General features: G+C 25.8%; 3 protein-coding genes across 3 annotated transcripts in view; 2 read left to right on the top strand and 1 right to left on the bottom strand.

The window, feature by feature from the left end:
- The first annotated feature begins 1460 nt into the window (after nucleotides 1-1460).
- On the top strand, nucleotides 1461-2723 carry LOC129972302 (uncharacterized protein C16orf52 homolog A-like). The gene has a single exon (XM_056086388.1). The coding sequence runs from the start codon at nucleotides 1569-1571 to the stop codon at nucleotides 2070-2072; it is 504 nt and encodes a 167-aa protein (XP_055942363.1). The 5' UTR covers nucleotides 1461-1568; the 3' UTR covers nucleotides 2073-2723.
- Nucleotides 2724-8002: 5279 nt separating this feature from the next.
- On the bottom strand, nucleotides 8003-14982 carry LOC129971414 (vacuolar protein sorting-associated protein 28 homolog). The gene is made up of 8 exons (XM_056085167.1): nucleotides 14755-14982; nucleotides 14232-14292; nucleotides 13392-13481; nucleotides 12885-12990; nucleotides 11861-11962; nucleotides 10454-10507; nucleotides 10281-10372; nucleotides 8003-8356 (listed from the first exon to the last, which is right to left on the bottom strand). The coding sequence occupies exons 1-8, from the start codon at nucleotides 14765-14767 to the stop codon at nucleotides 8236-8238; spliced, it is 639 nt and encodes a 212-aa protein (XP_055941142.1). The 5' UTR covers nucleotides 14768-14982; the 3' UTR covers nucleotides 8003-8235.
- Nucleotides 14983-15168: 186 nt separating this feature from the next.
- The window catches only part of LOC129971413 (ATP-dependent RNA helicase DDX24-like), a 28153-nt gene continuing 18778 nt past the window's right edge, over nucleotides 15169-24543 (top strand). The window contains exons 1-3 of the mRNA XM_056085166.1: nucleotides 15169-15381; nucleotides 18641-18822; nucleotides 21456-21537. Of these exons, the coding sequence (XP_055941141.1) occupies nucleotides 18658-18822; nucleotides 21456-21537 (247 nt within the window). The 5' untranslated portion in view covers nucleotides 15169-15381; nucleotides 18641-18657. The remainder of the gene's footprint in view (nucleotides 15382-18640; nucleotides 18823-21455; nucleotides 21538-24543) is intronic.

Genomic DNA, 24543 nt, shown 5'->3' with positions numbered 1-24543 from the left:
ACTATTGTTGAAAATTATGCAATATATATATATGTGTGTGTGTGTATATATATATATATTTGAAAGTTATAAAAAATTCAGGGAAATATTTATTACACGGCAATTTAACTGGTATCATCAAAAAAAAAAATTTTTTTTTAATTTTAAAATGGCGTAAAAATTTTTATGCAATAATTTTTTGGCTACTATTATGGGAAAAAATACAAGAGCTTACTTAATTTTCAGTTAATTAAAAGTTTTAAAAAATTCTTTTAGATATTCATGTATACATCTTCTTTCTTTATGCTCTGTTATCTTCCCCCTCTACAATAGAAAATATGTGCCAACTTTGGTAGTTCTTGGCCAAAAGACAGATAGTTAACAAAACAATGACACATTCTCCATATAAATAAAAACTAATGAAAATTTGATTCTGTTTAACCATTGTTGATGCGATTTAATTTTCAAAGGTTTTTGTGATTTAAAAATGATATCTTAATATATAAAAAATTCAAACGATTCATTGACGAATTTGATATTAGAGCTGCACAATCAGCAATTTTTTGGGGGGAAGGAAATAAATGTTTTTATTGTTTTTATTTTTAAATATTTGTTTATAAAATGTACATGAAGACTTTTAAAAGAAAAAAAAAATTAATAAAACTCTGTCATTTTTTTTTTTTTTTAATTTTCTCTAAAGTTTTGTTTTTAATTCTACATACTATCAATAGATGGCAAGAGCAGCAAAATTTATTTTGGGCTGTTTGATCATAGACGGTCACAATATCAGAAACCACACATAAAAAACTAAAATCGAATTAGCATTATTTTTGCTTAGGGCTTTGAAAGGGAAAGAACTTTGTAGTATATGGTCATTGAGAAGTATTGGAAATGTTTAGAAAGTCTTTTCTTGGAGAGTTAATTAGCAAAAACTTTGTACTGTAAGGGTTGTTTCCTTTGGCATACTGTTCCTTCTTATTCAAGAGTTTATAGGGTTTAAGATTTTCAACTGAAAAAAATTGACATTGAGCGCATTTAGATAACAGTGATATTTATGATTTTTTTCCTTGGGGGATATTTGATATAAAATGGCAGTTCATCAAATATTTGTGATTTCTATTTGATATAAACTCTAATCTACAAAATATTCAAATGAGGAATTTCGTTAGGAATTTAATATTCTTATGATATTTAGCAATTATATATTATGTATATCATGATGAAATTCTTGATATCTAAAGTGAGGAGCTTGGTATAGATTTCTTTCAAAGAGCTATCCCATAATAATAATAGAAAGACTTGATGATAAAAATACATTGTTTTATTTGATAAGTGTTTTTCTTGAACTGTAATATTAATATTATGAGCAAAAAATATATTCAATGAAGATATTGAAGGCACTTGAATAGAATTTTTGAAAAATAAATAAGCAATTTGCCAAATATGAACTGAGTTGAAATCAGTATGTTTATTATTATTGTTTAAAATAAATGATTTTGGTTCAGGAACTCGAAACTGTTTTAAAATAAAGCATCAAACTGTTAATATAATTTGTTTTTGTATTTTCAAGACTTCAAATAATGTGAATAATGGATAGATTAACAGTTATATCGGGTGCTTTATTTCTATCTGCTAATATCTTTGCCATAATTAGTTTAGTTTTGCCAGATTGGATTGTCTCGGATGTCGGCGGAAATACCAGACTCGGACTTTTACGAAACTGTATGACAATATATGGTAGAAAACAACTGTGCTTTGCTCCCAGTTTGCAGCCAGAATGGATGCTGTCTCTAATTTGTATAATCATTGGATGCATTTGTGTATCAAGCACTGTGGGTTTGTTGCTGCTGTCTCATTGGAATGAACACGTTGTACCATACGCCAGATGGGTTGGATTTTCTGCGATGGTTTTATTTTGTCTTGCTGCTGTCATCTTCCCGATGGGATTTACTATGGAAGAAATAGGAGGAGAAGCCTATCAGTTACCCAGTAGTCATCAAGTTGGATTGTCATATATATTTTTTGTTCTGGCGTTGTGGATTACTGTTATATCTGAACTTTTTGCTGGAAAAGTATGCATGCCTCATTTTTAGTGATCCCTACATCCTATTTTAAGAACTTTCTGAAATATTTGTAATTTTGTGTTCTAGCATTTGAGTATATATTGCTTCTTATGCCTTCCTGTAGCTTAGATAGATCTGATTATATTTGTTGTTGTATCATTTTATATTCTGATATATTGTACAGTATAAATGCATCCTTTCTTATTTGTTTATTAAAAAAATGTTGCAATTAGTATTCACTTGTATATCATGCCCTACTTCAATATCTCAGATATAATCTGCATCTTTAATATTAATAATTTAAAAGTCTGTTATTAATGGTCTGCAAATAAGGTCATTGAATCTAGAACTACCAAATTTGGCACAAATATATTTTAGAGATTAGCATTGTCCATCTGTTTATATTTATTAAAGTATTATTAAATAAAAAATTATTTTATATTATTTTAGAATACAACCAATCATCTTTTTAATGACATTAATTTAAATATTATGCATCATGCATTTGCAACCAAAGTTAGACAAGGGAAACTCGAACTTATGTGTATTCTTCACGAAAGAAGAAAAATAAACAGGATATGAAAGAAAGGCATTCCACGATTTATTCACTACCTTTCTTTTTATGAATGTATTGACTGATATTCAACTTCATAACATGCATCTTTTTGTAAAACTTTATATTAAATCACTTTTAAACTTATTAGCTGAACTAGTCTTTTAATCAACTCATTTGAAATACAAATAGAATGAAACATTAAATTTTAATGGTTTTCTACCTATATAAATGTTTTCTATTGCACATAATTACATTTTAATTTATAAGTATTATGCTTTTTTTTTTTAATTTTAAATACCTGTTTATTTGAACTGTGAATTGATATATCTGATATTATGAACAGCTTTTGATTCTTAATATGTTTGAATTTTATTTTTGCATTTTAAATAATTTCTTCATCTAAAAAAATCATTCAAAATTTCACATTTCTTTAAATATATTTTACTTAGTTTATTGTGATCATTTTCTTGAATCTTCAATGTTATCATTTTATATAAAAAAAACAATTCATTATGTTCAGAAATTTCAATTGAAAACTTAGTTGGATAGCTTTCATTTCTAATGATTAGTTTAAAATTTAACAATTATGACTATTTTAAAATAGCTTTTTAATTTTATACCTAATTAAATGGGTGAACCAGGTGGTCGTTGAGTGCAGCTAATATCTAGTAATTAATGAAATTATTAATATTAGAGTTTAATCATGTGGCAGTTAGGTATCCCTTTATATTTAATTAATGCAAACGAACCAAAATATTTTTTATGATTTTTATTATAGTTTCAATTTTTATTTTTATAGTTCAATGCAGTTATATAAGTTTTTTTTATATAATAATAAGAATTTCTTAGTCTTTCGCAGAAGTTATTTTGAGAAGTTTTAACACATTCGTAGAGAATTTTAAAATGTGAGTAGAACTAGCTATGTCATATTTTTATCTTCCATGTTAAAGTGACTTTTCTTTGAAATTTTTATAGAGCAATACCCTAGTATTGTGACAACTAAAAAAAACACATATTTTTATTATTTTTTTCAAATTTTATTAAAAAAATATAGCTACCATTTGTGTTTAAATACAGTATAAATATTTGACTGTTATAACCATACTCTCGTTGAATGTGTTAAATATTGCTTTCATTGACACAGCACCCCCCCCCCCCCCCCCCTCTCCCCATCATATCTTAATCCAATCGAGACCAAAAATATTAAAAATTGCTGAGTGATCCAAACATTTGGAACCCCTATTTAGAATTAATTAATTTGCAAATAGATATTTTTAATTTACAAATAATCTATATGAAGTCAAAAATGTAATTAATTTTATGCTCAATAGTCATAAAAATTGTATAGATAAATTTAATTTCCTATTTTTTGACCATATATTTTAAATATTCTAAAGCAAGATTATATTTACATGTTAGCAATATAATGAGGCAATAGTTATATAAATATAATAAATATTTAATTATATATTTGAGTAGAAGTCGCTTATAATTTGGGAAAGGAAAATGATAACATTGTTGCTCAGATTGATCCTTTTTAAAGAAGTGGGCAAAATTAGCATTGACAGACAATCTATCAATATCTAAAATTATTCTAATATTCCTCTGAACAGCCAATAAATTATAGCATGATTCACTCATAGCTGTAATCAGTATGAAAAGAACAAACACATTTAATGATAGATGTGTTTAGTGACAGTTAATAAAATAATCCATTAAAGAGATTGTCTATCATATAATCTTCAATGAATAATGCGACTTCCATGACATATTTTTTGAAGAATGTATTGGATCTTTCTTCATAAATTTCTAAAGTTGTTATTTAGAAAGTCAAACACGTTTTTTTTTTTTTTTTTTAAGTTGTGCCTTGCAGCAAGTGGATGATGTTTCAGCCAGTCAGAATACAAAAAATATTGACACCTGTGAAACTTTTTTAAAAACTCATAATGTTGCTCTTGCCATAGAAATAAAAATGTAATAGTAATGTAACATTTTTATATATCATGCATACTTCAAATTAGAATACATAGTAGAATCACATTTTTCTGATCACAAAAATTCTGATATACTTTCTCTTTCATAGCAATTTGAATTTTTGCCAAGATTAAGGTTAGGCATAAGAACTATATTTGGCCATTTGTGCCAAATACAAGATAATCAAATGTTTCCATTCTTCACTTATCAATTAAAACATAATTAATTTTATTGAACAAATAGTCTTCAAAAAATATGCTAATGAAAAAAGTGCTCAAATTAGTTTATTAATATCTATATTTTTAAGAAATTGAAAGAGGTTTTGATTGGTATTTTCTCCAATTGACTCTCTTAAGGTGATATCATTCTTACTGAAAGGGTTATATCTGCAAATGTCAAAATTTGGGTATTTCATAAAACATGTGTTTTATCAAAAAAAAAAAAAAAAAGCCATGATTAAGAATGAAGATTTATTTTAGCTACATTCAGTAACAACTTATGATTTTGATTAAGAAATGAAATAATGTCATTTTCTTCAAGTATTTACTCTCTTTCCAAAAAGAATTATCTTAAATATAATGAGTAGCACTTGTCATTTATGTAAAAAATGATTTAATATAGAACCATGGTTTATATATATATGCCAAAATTCGATGACAAAATAACATGTTCTAATTAAATTTTTTAGATAAAAAACAATAATAGCGTTTAGAATTGATCAAGCTATAAAATTAGTTTAGCAAAGGACTTTTTAAACATTTCACACTTCCAAAAATTTAATAAAAGCCTGCTTTTTAATCTGTATACAAATATAAATAAAAACTTTAGCTTTAAAAAATTACAGAAAAATGGGATATATTTTATGAGGAAACAAAATTGATTTTGCAGTATAAAATCACATTACTCATGAAAATATTTCCATAAGTAATGGAAATAATTTCACGAGGGTGCAAAATGAAAATAAAAAATAACAGTTAATGAATTTTTTTTAAAACTATTTTTTAAAGCTAGCGAACAATATGTTCCATTGTCTTAAAATTTAAAAATCACTCAACAAGCAGACATTTTTATTCAGTGAACTGCTTTAAAGTTTTGAATTTTAAGTTAAAGCAAATAAAGCATTTTTTTAAAAATCACAACATTAATATGTTTAACATGATTCAATGATGAAGCAATGGCAATGTTTTAAACTTCGCTACAATAAAAATCATTGTTACACATTATGCCTAAAATTAATTCTCAAAAAATTACTAAATTTTTTTAAAAATATATATTTATTTAAACAAAATTCATATCACTGGAAAGCCACCTCCTAAAACTTTTTAAAAGATGCAAAAATTACTTAGGTGCAATAATAAGCTTTGATGTTATGGCAGAAACACGTTAAAATTCTGTTTTAATTTTTCATTATTCTAATTAAAATTTTGAAAGATCCGTTCTTAGTTGGCCTCAAATACCAAAGTAGTAACTTTCTACCAATTTTCATGTTCCTAAGTTCAATGGTTTATGCTGTACATTGCTCCGTTAATCAGGACAAACTTCTATATGCATAAAAAAATTTTTACAGGGGGGGGAAAAAAAAAAACATGTCTATAAGAGATTGAAAAAGGGAAAAATCGTTATCAAAATGATAAAATCTGAACCCTGAAGAATAAAAGTTTCAATTTATTTGACAATATTGGTCCAACAATTAGGAATAAATTTTCAAATGGATAAAAAAAGATGAAAGAAATTACGATTATTTAAAACCTATGACTTCCAAGTTAAAATTTCATCATACAAAATTTTATGTCATCGACTAATGTAATTTCACACAGCAATGAATTAATTTCAGCACAGTAAAGTAAAATGTTTTTAAACAGATTGTTCAAAAAATTACCTATAAACGACATATTGACAAGAAAAATGATCGAATGTGTAATGAACTAAAGAGGTTTCACAGTAAATTTTTTTTAGAGGAGCTTCTCCCATGTTTGATAGATCTCCTTGGCACACCATATTATTCTTATTTTCACTATATTATACTTCACTGTATTCTTATTTTCCACTGATAGGACCAATCTGCTTATTATCTTTAAAACATAAAAAGATTAAACATATCTTTATAAGGGATAGCTAAAACAAATTGTTCATAATCTTCGAATTCCAATGAAGTTCTACGTTTTTCAAGTCGCAAGAAGTATGACATAGTATATATACCCTTCGGCATAGCTTTCCCAATATTTCAATAAACAACAATGCACATTGTTGAAGAGGAAATGGGAAAAGGCCATTAAGCGTTATCTTAACCTGTTAACAGGGTATGACAAAATATTTCAAAGTAAAACGAATTGAATATGAGTTAATTACCCGGATAAAAGGTTAATATGCATGCATGGCACCCTCAAAAAGTTTTCCTTGCACATCTCGAGAAAATTAAGCACTTTTTAAGGACCCTTTTTTTTTTATTTTCCAAAATTAAGAATTTTTAAGGTACTTAAAATTGGTTTTCAAATTTAAACACTTTTTATGATGTTACGCACCCTTGTGATATATTTTTGGAATTAAAAAACAATTTTTTTTCTTCAAGAGGTTGATATTTTGGTGGATAAGAAAGTTTAATGTATGTTTATAAAGTATCAATCATTCTCAAATCAGTTTCATTATGAAGGGAATGAATATGAATTTACTGAGATGTACTTACTTATTCCTTATCAGCTGCTAAATAATACATTGAAATATTGCAAAACAAATATAATAAAATGCAATTGTACATTAATTGCTTTAATTATCAAGCTCTAATTCATTTTCATATTAAATGTAGCTACAAAAGTATTTTTATATTCATCTAGAAATGTAAATAGTTGCACTGTATTCACTTCTTGATTTTAGAATAGCTAATTGATTAAAAAAAAACAGTCTTAAGAAATAAAACAAAGCATCATAACTAGAAAGAAATGGCCTCACTTAAAATACAAATGTATTAAAAACATTTTTTTATAAGTTCAAAAAAATTAGATAAAAATAATAACTTTATTTTTTTTAAACCGACTTAACATTTTTTTTATGTATTTGTAATTAAAATTTTAATTGTCTTGCCATCCATAAGATTTAAAGATCCAATTCCTTCCACTGACCTGATAAATTCTACAAATGCACTGAGAAGAAAATCTGACCTTTTCTAACTATCCTTATAAAAATGATTTATTAAAATGTTTGAAATACTTTTTATAATTTTTTTTATTGAAATAACTACAACCAAAGTGAAGGAATGTTCATTTCTCTTTATAATTTAATTTGCAGCATTGAACCCTGAACTGAGATGTGTCAAAATAATTTATGAATATTCAAGAAACATAATATGCAACCATCAATTTTTCATAACAGAGAGAAATTTTATTTCAGAATAAAATATAATAAAAATATATTACGTAAATATGATACATTAGAACTTGACAGAGTTCAAAGAGAACACAATAAAAATAAAAACAAAGCAATTATAAGTAATAACTTTTCAAACTTTAAATCATGAATTTTTTTTTTTTCATAAACAAACAAAAAATATATATACAAAAATTAATACAGTGTAATCATACATATCACTTGTGTACTAACAATTAATTTGTTTAAAATCAAAAGACTGCTAATAATAAAAAAACATGGGGTAATTATTCAACTGAATGCTCATGATTCATGTAATAATCTATTGAAACTACTGTATGCAGATTCCAAGTCAAATATAAATTGTCTCACTTGACTTTCAGTTAATTCATCGGATGCAGCCATTTGTGACATTGTTTGCAACCTAAAAATATTTTCATAACTTTAAGCATAATTTATTTAATTTAACATAAAGCTGTAAAATAACTAGTTTAAAAAGTAGAAAAAAGTTTTTTTATTCAAGACATAAATATTAGAGTATAATTAACAGTGAATAATAATTTTCATAGAATACTAAAAATCCTTTCATAGCACTTGAAAGTATTTTTTTTTTTTAATCTTCAAATTCTAAAAAGAAAATTAAATTTCAAAATTATGAGTAAGATATGTGGCCCCAATTATCTAGCACCATCATAATTATTTTTCAAAAAAATATTTTTAATTTCTACAAATGAAATTATAATTAGACACTTCTGGGTATTTGTTGATTTGCCAGAAATATAAGCATTGTTTAATTTCATTGAAAGCTCTTATGCATTGTTCCATGTACATGATTATCTCAAAGTATTTTTAAGCATTAAAGTGAGATAGATATTACAGCTGTGTAATTGAAAGCTCTTATGCATTGTTTCATGTACATTATTATCTCAAAGTACTTTTAAGCTTTAAATTGAGATAGATATTACATCTGTGTTATTTTTAATGGTCTTACTCTTGCTCTGCTTATTGTGCACACGAACTTTCCCAATGGAAATAAATCTCGTGACTTTAAAGTTATTAGACATGTAACAGTTCAAATAATCAATCTTCAAATAGAACACTGAACTTCAAGTTATTGGAATTTTCCTTTCTTTTTTTTATATATAAATTAGGAGGGAGGAAACCCAATTTTTTAAAAAAATGGTTTGATTTTTATTTAAACAACTAAAGAACAGTTAGGCAAAACACAGTTAAACTAAAAAAAAATATTTTTAAAAAAATTAACACATTTCAGGATATACACAGAAAATTGGTATAATTAAAAGTAGTTAAACTGATATAATTAAAAAGTTTTTTTTTAATTTTAAAACAGTATAAAAATATTTTTGTAAATTATTACAAAAAAATATAAAAATCTTGCTTAATTTTAATTAAAATCTTTAAAAACTTTAATGCATTAAATATAACAATTTTTATATTTTAATAAAATGCACTCTTAGCATTTTTTCACATATTTTCAATGAATTTTAATCTTTTAATATTTAGCATTCCATTTATTAGTACTGAACTTCACTTCCATGTCTTAATTGGAAGCAATTTCTATGTTAGTATCTTCTCTTTCATTTACTAGATTTTAAAAAATAATATGTATTTCCAAACTTCTAAACAATTTAATACTGGCATAATGATATTTTTTCCCCTTTTATTCACTTTGAAGAAGTGTTGGAATTTTAAGAAAAAATAAGGCAAGATTTTTTTTTTAATACTTTAATATATGCAGACCTATTAAAAAGTTTTTTAAATGATTACTTATGAATAACTTTTTACAAAAAGAAGTATCCTTCTCCATGGAATTGAATTTCATTTCACAAATATCTTAATCTTGATGTTTATATTATTTAAAAAGAATTTATTGAAGTATATGATATGAATTAAATTAAACATTAAAAAAATTAAGACAATCATAATCATAAGTGATTACTGCAACTTGCTCAAAAGCAAATAGAAATTTTGAATGATTGGAATGCTGCAATAGCATAAGCAAAGAACTATGATTGATATGCATGAATTGGTTCATTATGATTATTATGGGACAGAAAATAATTTGTGCAAATCTTTATTTACATTGTTACACTTTTTTTTTTCACGTTAACACCATTATTTTTCTTTTTATACTGATTAATCCAAAATAAATTGTGAATTGAAGAATATATCTCAATTTATTCAAAGGCCTTATTTTGCTTCCTTTTTTTTACCCACCCTCTAAACTGTTTCAATTCTGTACTATCTGAACTATACTTATAGAAAGTAATTTTACCAAACATATTAGATTTGCAGTGTTAAAACAAGGAAGAATGAAATATACTAACCATTCATGAACTTTTTGTTTCCCTTCAAAATCAGCAGGCAAAAGATTAAGACGACACATGGTATCATAAAGTTCTCTCAAATCAGGCTGCAACTGCAACATGCAAAAAAAATTTTTTTTTAGCCTTTGGAAAAAAAAAGTTTTATGTAAAAAACAAATAAAATAATAACATACCTCATCCATTGATTTCATTTCCAGTCGCAATTTGTCAAGTATGGTGATAAAAAGCTGAAATTTGATCACACAATTTTATTTTATTGATTACATCTTGCATATTTGTATTAACTTAATAGACCACTATTAAAATGCAATATAGTGTTAAATGCATCATAAGCAGGATTGCATAATTATATTTATTTAAAAGCACATTACTAAAATATAATAATTAAAATTATTGTGCCACAAAAAGAACTGCTATTCAAAGAAATTTGATGATAGATTCATTATTATTAATATTCTGAATTTAAAAATCTAACATATTTTAACTTTTTTATAAAATTTATACATAAAATGTTTGTTGTTACTACTGTAAAAAAAAAAAAAAAAAATCGTTCAAACAGAAATCAAATATATAATGGATTTTATTGTGAATGTTTTCAAAAAATGTTAGGTGTGCTGAAGTTATATGATTAAATGATGAATAGAACAATAAGGCATCAGTGAGTATAAAACAAATTCTAAATGAATTATCATTAATAAATTATATTTCCTAACTTATTCCAAATGTGTATTCTAACACCACTAATTCTTTTCCTTAAAAATAATTTTTAATTAAATTTCTGTTCGAATACCAATATTTTCCAATGAAAAACATTGAAACAGTTAACTGAGATTAACGTTTTTTTGCTTCAAGGACAAAGGATATTCAAATAAAGATAAAAGAATAAAATATCTTTGAATACAAATCATTACTGAATGAGAAATCATTTTATGCTGCAAAGAAAATGTATTGATTGAATAAAATCATAGAATACATGAGAGTTTTTAACAGTCTGATTACATGCTTCTTGTAAGAAATAATGAGTACATACCTCTTTTAACACACACAAACACAGCTTTAATTTTTATTGCAAATAAGAATTTAGAGTAAACAGTAAGCTTCAACATAACAATGAGCAGTATTTAATTTTTTCCCTCCTTCCCTCCGACTTTTAAAAAATTCAACAACTTACATGGCTCTCTTCATTAAATGAAATACCACAAACTATGCTTGGTATTCTAAATGTATAGAGCTATATATAGGAAATTTTAAAAAAATGGTACCTATGTATTAATTACATGCTAACAATTAATCATTTAAGATGTCAATTATTGCAAACAGCGATTAATTCCCCGCCCCCCTGCAAAAAAACAATGATGTCATGTTAGTCCAATGACTATATTCCCTAATGACATGCAGCTGCCAAAAGCAGGCCTGTAACATATAGCCTATAAAAAAAGCATCTTTTAGCCACAACATATTTCCTTTAATGCAATCACAGGTTTTCTACAGAAGTAAATGTAATGAAAAATTGTGAATTATCCATATTTTTTTAATGTATTGTTAACATAGCTAATGGGAAAATGGGATAAATAACTTACTGAAACAATATCAGCAATACATTTGCTAGTGTTGCCTTTATCATCCTTAATTGTTATTGGCCTATCTTCTTTTATTCGTTGAATGGCAGCAGGACAATCAAGCTAGAAATAATATTGTGATACTATAAATATAATAACTGTAATACTTTCCAGTTTGTTTGGGGTTTTTTTCCCCAAGAGAACTTATTTAGCTGTGAATTAAATATTTAATAAAAATGACATAAAATAGAAAGAGCATGCAAAATTATATCGCTTTCAAATAAAAAAATTAGTATAATGTAGAAAAAATAAATATTATTAGCCTTTTTCATACTGAAGGATCAGAAATTCCACAGTCTTTGTTGTATGTGACTGATAGACTACCTAAGGAGTTTGTTTTATTCATTTAAATGGCTCCCTTTGAAGAATTTGGCCCATGATTGAATACATTTTAGCATACAAATTTCCAAATAGCCATCAAGCAAAGCCGAGTCCTCTTTTGTATATAATTTCCTACAAAAGTTGAATAGCAGTTTTGGGGAGAAGTAAGGGGTGTATGCATTTCAGCTTTTTAAATTTCAGGACACCAAAGCCAACGGAAATAATTGGATGGTTAAATATATTATTATACATTATATGTTATGTTTTTTTTTATTCTCAAACAATAATTATTTAAAATATACACCTACACAAATAAATAACTAAAGAATATTTCCCTGTTCTTTATAGTAAATTTAATTCTTAATAGTAATAGTATTCTCTGTTCTTAATAATAATAGTAATTAATTATTAGTACCATTAATTGCTAATAATTAATAGTAATTTCCCTGTTCTTAATAGTAATTCTTAATATGTAGTAGTAATTAGTATTCTCTGCTCTTAATAGTAATAATGAATAGTAATAGTATTTCCAAGCTCATTCATTAACTGCAATATTTTCTTATAAAAAAATTCTTTGATAAAACTGAACTTCAAGATAAATTATGATAAAAATTAGAAATTACTATATTTATTACATATAATTTAGACTGTATAAAAAACTTACACGAAACTTTTTCATAAATACTTCAACAGTTGGAAATTCTTCACCTTGTACTTGTTTAAAAGCAGCCTTATATTGTACAAGTAGCTTGGAACAAGCAGCAGTATACCTTTCGAGATAATTATTAAAAGAATTAATTAGCAATTGATAAGTTGAAGGAAAAATTATATAAAGTAGATATTAAACAGATTGTGATTATAAGTAATGAATTACAATATTTACAGGATTTGTACTAATATAAGTGCTATTTTACAATAAAGATTTGAAAATATTACTAATCAGCATTTAATAGAACAACCCACAAACTAATGAAATTACCAGTTAGATTTTATTTGCTTTAGTATATAAAAGTAAATTCTTTAAATATATATATTGCTTTTAGAAGTCTAATAAGTTTGAAGAAAGCATGGATTAAAGATCTGAACACTAAAACTTAATAGGTTTTGCAGAGTGTAAATTTTAACACTGAAATGCAACATAAAAATACAATAAATGATATAATAAACATACTCTTTGGGAGTAACACAATCTTTGATATAAGCTTTTTCTAAACACTGCAATGTATTTATCACAGAATACAAATCTGCCATATTGTCATACCTATAAAAAATTTAAAAAAATATTTTTTATATATAAAAGATTACTAATAATAAACAAACCAAGGTAAGAATGTATCATCATGTGTTTCATTAAACTTCTTAATTAACTAGATCTTTTTTTTAGAAATTCAATTATTTATTATAAAATTTATACTTACTAAGTAATACGTTACATCAAAATCAAACAATTATTTCATTACAGAATAATATTAATCATATCTAAAAAGTAAATAATTGGTTGTTTAATTTAGAACATAAAATTAAATAAACTTATAGTAACAATTTCATGACAACCAATAAGCATTTTTATATTCTTATTTGTATCAAAAGCTAGTTTGCAATAGTCTTATACAGGAAAAATTCAATGCAGCAGATGTTTATTGATTGAAGTAGAAGGCACCAAATTATCTGAGTTTTAAAATTTCAAGCCCAGAAGATTTAGATCAAGATTCTCAAGAATTAGTTCAACAGATTCTGAACACAATCCAAAACCTCATATGGATATTACTAGAATAAAATGAAGGCATCATACTAGAATCTGTCAACTATCTAAAATCACCAATGAAAAGTATCAGCCAACAGAAAATACAAACTTAAAAATTTGAGTAGCATATGAAATACATAAATATATTTCACTTACTATAAAAAATAATGGATTAATCTTTTCAATTCTGTACCAATTAGAGACTATTAAATTATATATATATAATTAGGCAGTATTATATCTAAATCATAATACAATTCGACTCACTTTTCTCTTTCTCTAGCTGTTCTATACAATTTGACTTCTTCATACAACTCTGGTCTATTTTCTAAAATAAAAGAATATACCACAAAAAGAATTTATATGTAAAAGAAAGAATTTACAAGTATAAATTTCGAAGTAATAAATTTATAACGTAAATGCACATAAAAAATTAAATAGTTTTGCAGATCATCTGTTCTTATATGTAGTCACTTTATATTCACCAATTGTATAATTAGAAGCATTATATGTTATGACAAAACACAAATGAAAGATTAATTTCATTATAAGTGATACTTAAAAAAATTCTTATCTATTTTCAATGATTATGCAAGTAAAAACTAAGCAAAATATGTACAGAATAATAAAGATTTTTCATTCAAATTTTCGAAAGCATATTTCAAAATAATTTCACTTTCCATTAAATTGTTCTGGATATAAATATTTAGATTTTTAAAAATTCAGTATAACTTAAAAAAATATTTCAATGAAATAGTACTTGTTGGTTAGAGCTAACGAAAACACAAACCTTGTTGATTCATTGTAGATGTGTTATTAGAGTGAACTTGAATGTGATATATTCTATCAAAAGATTTCACAAGTACCACTTATATCTGCAAGTAAATGACAACAGAGAAAAGAAATTAATATGCTAAGCACATCTGTTTGTCAATACAATAATAAAATTACTCATTCACGATTTCATGTTTTTCATATTTCACTTCATCAGTTACACTTTATGTCGTAAGAAAAGAAAAAAAATACTGCCTATGAACAACTAGATAGAAAAGATGTTACTAAGAAAATAAAATTCATTTTCAAAATTAAACTAAATTTTAATTTACGTTGAACAGATCTGAGAACTAATATCCTTTCTCCTTATTTTTCTTTGCAGCTTTTTAGCTTTAAAAATAGAACGAAAGAAAGAAGTGAACTGAAATAGATTCGTTATCAACAAATTCCAGGTGAGCACATTGTATTTTGGTTTGTGGTTCGTAAAATTTGAAACTGACGTTGTTCGCAGTTCACGTTTCTTATTCAAATTTTTGCGATATATAAGGCGAAACTGGATTCCGTTTGCATGTTTATCTGAATCTACATATCATTTGAATCGATTCGTTTTTTCTTAAATAATTCAATAAACACGAGGTGCACAGTGAGTATGTTTTTGTCAAATTTATGCTCTTTTGTTAAAATACTGACATTTTTTTTTTTAAATAGAGGGAATTTTGATATTTCATTGAATGAAAAAAATGGCATATCAGATTTTTTTTAATTATTATTATTTTGCTGCCAGAGAAGGGGAAAAAAATGTCTTTTCTCCTGAAAGTCAGCTTTTCATATAAGAGATTACATTTAGTAAAATTATTTATATACTTACTCTAATACATATTTGTTGTTAATAACTGTGATAAATATTTGTTGTTTAGTTTTTATGTATCCTTTTTCTTTTTTACTTTTCTTTCTTGGAGTTTTGGACTTCTGAATTGTATACCTAAAAGATTTTTATTTACCATGAACACAAAATCAGGAGTAATTTTAACGGAACATGGTATTTCGCATTCATTTGCATGTAATTTTATGCAAATATCCGTACTTTTAAAAAAAGCCTTTTATCTAATTATTAATAATCTAATTAAAATTAGCATTTACTTAAAATTATATACCACCAATGGAAACAACATGGTTCATATAAAAACATTATTTGGCCGGATTTAAAATTAATGTCCATGTGCCAACATTTAATTTTTTTGGACCTTTTTTTTTTCCCACCAAGTATAATTTTGATGATTTTTTTATTGCAACCCTGAAAGACATTTGTTATTATATCTCATAACCATAAAAAAAAAATTATTGCTGATGACAAATCTTTCAACAGGTTGACAAGATTTTGTTATGCTGGGCGATACTAATCTTAATGTTTTACCCAATACTTTTATTCAGTTACCTAGTTAACATTTTTTCGAATTTCCTTTTTAGAAATTTCATAATAAAAGTTATTGAAACTGGAGTAAAAATACCCGATATCCTATACCCCATTTCATTTATATTATTGAAACTCAAGAGAACTAACATTCTTATTAACACTATATAATTTTCTTTTGATTGCAGAATCAGAATGTTAAAATAGGTTTGTGGTATTAAAAGTAGATTTTAACTTAGTTGGTCACTTATGCATAGATAGATAATGTAAATGCAAATGAGAGGAAGCCTCAGTAGTGAAAGGAAAATGATCTGGTTATTTATTTTCTTGAAAAAAAAATGAAAAAGCCCTCTTACATTTGCCAAACTTTGTTCTTTAGGGAACAATTATATGAAATTTTAAAAATATATTTTAAATTGTTGTATCATTACTTAAAAGCACAAAAAGATATTTTTTGTTTCTTTGCTTGCACTGATATATTTTCGTTTCTCTAAAATATGAATTCTTAAGCAGCACATAAAGTGAATGGAATGCTGTATTGAAGGGAGCAATTTTATTTATTATTGATAACCAGATAGGTAGTATTCATGCTGAGCTTGAATATTTTGAAAGTCAGTGTTATTTTAGATATCAATTATTGAAATTTTTTCTCAAATGAATATGTGTCTGCTAAGTAAAGCACCATCTAGTGTTAAAAGTTGTACTGTACATACTGTCGTTAAATAAAGTTGTATTGTATTATGTTCAGTGTGAGAAAAAAAAATGGCTACAAATGACATCATTCTCCACAGTTTAAAATAAAAATATGATACAGTCCTCTGGAATTTATGTATTTGAATTTATGTGAATTAATAATGTTTAGAACCTGAAAATATATGTCAAGTCTGCTTTGTAATAGTGTCCACATCAACTATTTTTATCTACTCCATATCATTATTTTAACTTTATAATTAATTATAAAAGTATATTGAATTGTAGCTAAGAATGAAACAATATGTAATTTATTATAATCCCATTACTGAAAAAAAATTCAATATACTTATCTCTTAAGAAGCTTGTGTAAAACCTCTTTTAAGTCTTTTTTAGTTATACTTATTATATTTAGTATGATAAGTTACAGTGAAAGAAATATTTTTATATTTACATTCCCTGTTGATGATACATGATTGAATTAAAATTTCTTTGTTATGTCTAATGATTTTATTTCAGCATTTTTATGTACATCTGAAGATTTTGCCATCTCTGCAAACTGCAAAGTGTTCTCTGTTAAGACTGTCAGTGTTTGGAGTTAATTAAACACCTCCAAACGCTGACAGTCTTAACAACGAAAGTTTTGCATTAGTCATCAAAGGAGTGATTTAGTATCCAGCTTTCTCCAATTGTGTTTAATTTTTTTCATTAGATAAATTATTTCTGTATATTATCTATGAAGTATTATTGAAGAATGGAATTGTATTTAAAAAAATGATTAAATTTATTAAAATTGCTTTCTGTAGTTTTATTTTGTTAAACATGTTTATTATGCTTTGTAATTTTTTGAAAAATATAGTTGCTTTTAGATATGTACTTTGAAAAATACTTGATCTATATATTTTTATTGTAATTTAAGTATACTTTAATTTGGCTGGGCGTTTATTAATATATTTACATATATGCTGAAATATTGATTAGTAGGCTTCTTATAAAATTAACATGAATGAAATGATGTCCTGAAACTATATAGATGAGGTTTAAATTCATTATGTGTTTCAGTTTAAATTTCATATTTTAGTCAATGTTCCCAGAAGTCTTTTTTTTTTTTTTTTTTTTTTTTTTTGTCCAAATTGCAAAGTGTTCTCTGTTAAGACTGTCAGTGTTTGGAGTTAATTAAACACCTCCAAACGCTGACAGTCTTAACAATGAAAGTTTTGCATTGGTCATCAAAAGAGTGGTTAAGTGTCTAGCTTTTTCCTATTATATTTAATTTTTTTTTTCATTAGATAAATTATTTCTGTATATTATCTATGAAGTATTATCAAAGAATGAAATTATATGTATATGAAAAGACTAAATTTATTCATTAGAATTGCTTTTTGTATTTTCATTTTGTTCAGCATGTTTTTTATATTTTGTTATCTTTAGAAAAATATAATTGCTTTGAGTTATGTGCTGTGAAAAAATATATGATCTATATATATACTGTAATCAACATATATACTGTGCTTTTATGTTGATTGTAATTTAAGTATACTTTAATTTGGCTGGGTTTTTATTAATATATTTTTATATGTGACTATAAATTTCTTTATAAAATCTGCATGAATGAAATATTGTCCTGAAACTATATAGATATGGTTTAAATTCATTATTTGTTTCTGTTTAAATTTCATATTTTAGCCAATTTTCCTGATTTTTTTTTTTTTTTTCAATATTATATTCTGCAATAAAAAGCTTGATTGTACTTATCATTAATTATCATTAATAATTGATAATTTTATTATAATTATTTTAGATTTTAAAACCATTGCAATGAAATCTCAAAAATGGAAAGCAATCCCAATGGATATGAGCAGTTTCACAGCTGAAGATTTGGAAGCTTTTGGTGGTATAGAGGAGCTTTCTGATTATGAAATCATAAGATCTGATGGCTCAAGTAATAAACAAAAGAAAAGGAAGAAAACAAAAACTAATAAGGTATTATCTCAGTTTAATTCTAGAAGACATATCTATATTGAATTAATTTTATTTTCTTGTATTTCTATTAATATATTTTAGTTCTTTATAGATATAATTTTAAAATTTTCTAAATAAAAAATAAAGTTTTTTTTTTGTTGTTGTTGTTTATTTTACAACTGGCTTAAAATACTTTTTTTTTTTTTTTTGGAAAATTATGTGCATTGGTTATTTTTTAAGAGTTCAATATATGTTTTATTTGGGAAATAGAAATGAACTGATTTATTTTCATGTTTCCTGTATATACAGTGTCTCACAAAAGTGATGGAACACTTGTGCTTTACAAAAGGAAACTGTAATAAAATAAATTTTAAAAACATGTACAAATTTTTTGTGGGTGTGTTTCATACTTAAATTTAGTAACAATTATTACATAACATACATTTTGTCAAAATATTAATTTAATAAAAATACAATTGTTTAGAACGGAGCAAAAAATAGCTCACATAAGTGATGGGGCACCATTAAATATGCAACAAAAATCGTCTGAAATAAGCAATAAAAAATATTTTTGGTAGTTTTATTTTTACTCAAAAGCTATTGGCAATAGTTTATAAAATCGTCTGCAGTATTTCTCTAAAGTTTGTTTTGGAATTTTTGTGTTTTTTAGCTCTGTGCAGCCATGAATGCTAAACGAAAAGAAACTTCGCCTGAAATTCGAAAATTAGTTACTAATTTGCATATTGAACGTGGAAAATCTGTTAGAAAAACTACTGAAACAGTTAACTTGAGTCATTCAACAGTTTTCAATATCATTAAACAATATAAAAAGAATCATATTATTCAGAATAAAAGAAGACCTGTCCGACCATCAAAACTATACAATGGAATAAAGCGAATTATAGTTCGAAATATTAAAAAAAAATCCAAGAAAGAATGCTCCTAAAGTTGCTGCTGATTTACAAGCATTATACGGAATAATTGCTAATCCTGAGACTATTAGAAGGGTAATTCAATCTGCTGTATATCACGGTAGAGTAACCAGAAAAAAATTCTTCGTAAGCGAAAAGAATAGAACTCAGACTAGCTTTTGCAAAATCCAACATAAATAAGAATTCTGATTACTGGAATAAAGTTATATTTGCTGATGAGAGTAAATTTAATATATTTGGTTCTGATGGTAGAATCTTCGTGTGGAGGAAACCCAGGGAAGAATTTCGCAAACAGAACTTGGTGCCAACAGTAAAACATGTTGGAGGAGGAGTTATGGTATGGGGGTGTATGTCGTCCGCTGGAGTTGGTAATCTTGTTTTTATTGACAGTATAATGGATCAATACAAGTATATTGACATTTTAAAGCAAAATTTGAAATCTTCAGCACGAATATTGAACCTTCATAACGATTTTAAATTCTACCAGGACAATGACCCAAAACACACTGCTTTGAACGTTAGACTCTGGCTGCTGTATAATTGTCCTGAAATAATAAAAACACCACCACAATCTCCAGACTTAAAATCCCATAGAGAATATTTGGCAAGAATTGGAATCAAGAATTCGCATTTCTTCAAAACAACAATTAAAATCGGTGCTTCAAGAAGAATGGGGTAAAATCACAAAAAAATTAGTCGAATCCATCCCAAGAAGATTAAATCATGTTTTAAAAGTAAAAGGAAATCCAACAAATATTAAAACTTTTTAAAAAGTAAAATTTTTGGATAAATATTTTATGGAAAAGTAAGTGTCCCATCACTTATGTGAGCCATTTTTTGCTCCGTTCTAAACAATTGTATTTTTATTAAATTAATATTTTGACAAAATGTATGTTATGTAATAATTGTTACTAACTTTAAATATGAAACACACCCAAAACTTTTTGTACATGTTTATTTATTAATTTTATTACAGTTTCCTTTTGTAAAGCACAAGTGTCCCATCACTTTTGTGAGACACTGTATTTAATACAGTATATAATAATTCATGTATATATTTAATTGTAAAAATTATATAAAAAAATAAAATTTAAAAAAACTACACTTTTCTGCAAAAGTATATATTATATTTCATTAGAAAAATCATAGAATTTTCAAAAAAAAAAATGTTATATTTCCTTTTTGATTCTTATAAAATGTAATTAAAATCAACCTGAAATGAGCATTAAATGTTTCAATACTTTTGATTATAGTAACAAATCTTCCAACATATTACTTTTATTATAACTGAGTATTTTTTTTATGGTTGTATTGTCAGTTTATGAAAATGATACCAGTTTGTTTTTATTAATTTTTACATTGGAAGCTCATTATTTTACATTCTGCTTCTTAAAACATTTGTCCCCCTTCACTAAAGATTTGATAATATTTATTGATATTGTTTCATGGAAATTTCTCTATATGTTATAAAATATTATTTAAAGTAATAAGATACATTATAGTTGTTTTATGAATTGAATGCCTACTTGATAGCAAATTTCAGTGGAGTAAAAGATGAAGTACTTAAGTTGTATTATTCATCTTTTCTGTAAAGAAATATTGGAATTTTTAAAATTATATTTTATAATTAACTATGAGAATGAGAAGTATCATTTCAAATAAAAGTTTAAATTTATTGTATGAAATATTTATTACTATATTTGTATTTTAATTTTGATTTAGGAAAAGAATAAGAAGTTGAAAATAGAATCAAATGATGATACATTAGTTGAAGAAGATGACGACTGTGATGATGATGAATTGGGTAAATAATTACTTATTTGAAAAAGTTTTGGTTTTTTTAAAAAAATTTCTAATAGTTGAAATGATAATGCATAATATTGTAACTTATTCGTTATATATTGATGGCAACAGAAAAAAAAGCTATCTAAAAAGTGTTATTAATAAACCAGGAATATTTTTGTAATGATTTTGTATCATTCTACTAAAGTTGATTATTGTGAGATTTTTAAAAAGTTGTAGCTTTTCTTTATCAAATTTAATATCTAAACTAAAGACATTTATTACATAACTTCAAGATTATCTTTATTGTGGGAAGGTGAGCATAGTGTAGTAGAAAGGACCTCTCACCTCCCATCCAATTAAAAAACGATTCTTTCAGAGAAATGTGTTTAAAACTATGAAACCATGTATATGCATTTGCATAAATATGCAAAATTGCAGAAAAGATCTTGAAAATATATAATTATTTGAACTAATGAATTATTTGAAATGAATAGATATGAAAAACTATTGGCTGAAATGCCAACAGGAGAAAATCGATTACTGAAGAAAATAAAAAAAATTGATGACTGGTAACTACATCTGATAACTGGTACAGTGAGTGATCTGCAATCTAATTTTGCAAAGGAATTAGTCTGCCAATAGTCAGCAATTAGTCTGAGAAAATCGATTAATGAAGAAATTGTCGACTGGTAGCTATAGTGATCCACAATCTAATCTTGAAAAGGAATTAGTCTGTCAATGAATTGATTGCTTATGAATTCATTTATTGTTAAAAATGAAATAAAGACATATTGAAAAGGAAATATAAGAAAATATTGAATTAAGAAATGACTAAATAAAAAGTGAAATTATGAGAACTGTTACAAGGTGATAATTATTGAGCTATATGAAATAAGAAATAAAATTTTAACAAACTATTGTGTTCAAAAATTTTATTCATGTTTTAAAGATAACTACAGATATAAAATACAGATCAGATTTAGTTTTTGACATGTTTGATGTATTTGCCATCAATGGCTATAACATGGGGTGGACAAAAAGCAAAATTCTGTAAAACTTGGATATGATGAGACATGGATGCTTTCAGCGTCCTTCTAAATGATGGTTTTGAGGTTTTTTTGCATAATTTTTTTTCTTTTTTAATATTGCCACATAAAATGAGTCATAAGGATTCAGATCAGGAGAATATGTCTGTCAAACAATTCCAATTCCAATGGTCTCTATGTGTCCCATTATCAATGCACTCTTCTTGGTGTTCTTCCAGAACAAACATTCTATTGATTGGAGAAGGTCATGCTTCATTCTACATGAACCACATCTTTTCAGAATCTTGGCCACTTTATGTAATAGAGATGAGATCATTAAAAAAAATAATTGTTATAACATTTATACAGTTCACCATGCCTTCAATGAATATTGTAACAGTCTGGCACTTGACATTGTACACCAAATATTTGAAGACGTCTCTTGGTTGTGGAATGCCCCCACCCCCAAAATATCGCAATTCCCTTTATGGTCATACCCATCCAAATGAAAGTGGGCTTTGTCACTAAACAACATTTTCTTCAAATGTCAATTGTCTTGATAATAGTGTTTTTGAAACACGGTTGCTTTTCATTGACAGTGGAGCTTCATGTTTGAGTTTAGTTTTATAAGGAAAGAGCTGCAAGGGTTGAACAACAATTTGTCACAAAGTCTCCTAGTGGATTCGACTTGTTTCATGTAGCTTGTTTGATCAATATGCTTGATCAATTTTACCAGCACAGTCATCATAAAAACTACCAGTTCTCTTGAACTTTTTAATCACATTTTTAATTGCTATAACACATGGATCAATTGTCTTTGGCTTATACTTGGTTGCAAATTTCCTTTGAACTGCTATTAGGCTATTATTGCATGAGTAATAGGTCTTGGTGATCAGTATATACTCAGACACTTAGTATTTAAATATTGCTTAATTGTATTAAATCTGCTATCACAAATTTCAAGTTATCATGTTAGAACATTATTATTTTTTTCAGTTATTGTTTGTTATAATTACTTCAAGTCTTTAACCAATTTGAAACAATCGCATGACTATGAAATTATGCATGCATTGATATTTAGAAAAATAATGCTCCCCCCCCCCCATCTCAAAATTGGTCGAGCTTCAAAACTTTTTCTCCATGTCAGAACCCCCCACCCTCCGAAAATCTAGTTTAAACTACTTTTGAATGATCATGTGACTATCGTATTGTGCAATTGTTAATTTTTAGAAAACCAGTATTCCCCAACCCCATTTCAAAATCTTTCGTTTATATTTATATATATATATATCATTATGAGATATATACCTCTTCGATACCTCCCCTTACTGTTTCATGTTGATTCCTAGTTTCTTCTTCGTGCTTCTTTGGACGATAACCTCTTTGCCAAGTTGTAAATTTTTGTTGGCATTAAGTTGCTAAATGTGACAACCTTCTTTATCATTTTCTAATAACCCTAAAAGCAAAAAAAATGATACCTCAAAAGCAATAAATCGCCAATTTTCTATCTGCGCATTTTGAGAATTCTAAAACCTCAAACTAAAATAATATTATGTTCTCACATGATTAAAAAAAAAAAAAAAAAACTCTAGATGACCTGTATTTAACCATTGAATTGTAACTGCATCTTGTTTACGATTTATAAGCTATAAACTCAATTATTGTTACCCTGTACATACAATATTGTTGAAGTGCTATGAAGTATTGATGAAACAAAGCTTTCTAATAAATGCAATGTTGTCAAATTGAAATTTTTTTTTTGGCAATTTGCCAATAGTAATTAAGATTTTGGAATGCATTGACACATATATCAAGTGCAAACAATTTTTAACAATAAAAAGGATTTTTTTTTTTTTTTTCAAATATACCCTTAAAATAAAGACTTTCATTGATCTGCTATATTTAAAGGATCCCACAACAACAGATATTTATTTTGTATGTAATATGGTTTGCATAACTAAGGTTTTGTAAAAAGAAAAAAAGTCATTTCAGGCCTACAA

Source organism: Argiope bruennichi, chromosome 6 (assembly GCF_947563725.1).
Source record: "Argiope bruennichi chromosome 6, qqArgBrue1.1, whole genome shotgun sequence".
Taxonomy (NCBI): Eukaryota; Metazoa; Arthropoda; class Arachnida; order Araneae; family Araneidae; genus Argiope; species Argiope bruennichi.
Note: the sequence above shows the minus strand (reverse complement) of the source record. Positions and strands in the feature narration are given on the sequence as shown.

Coding starts and splice junctions, on each gene's coding strand:
- LOC129972302 (XM_056086388.1), top strand. CDS start 1,569: ATGGATAGATTAACAGTTATATCGGGTGCTTTATTTCTATCTGCTAAT.
- LOC129971414 (XM_056085167.1), bottom strand. Junction 12,991..13,391: donor GATTGTGTTACTCCCAAAGA/GTATGTTTATTA, acceptor TTATCTCGAAAG/GTATACTGCTGCTTGTTCCA. Junction 8,357..10,280: donor AAACAAAAAGTTCATGAATG/GTTAGTATATTT, acceptor AAATATTTTTAG/GTTGCAAACAATGTCACAAA.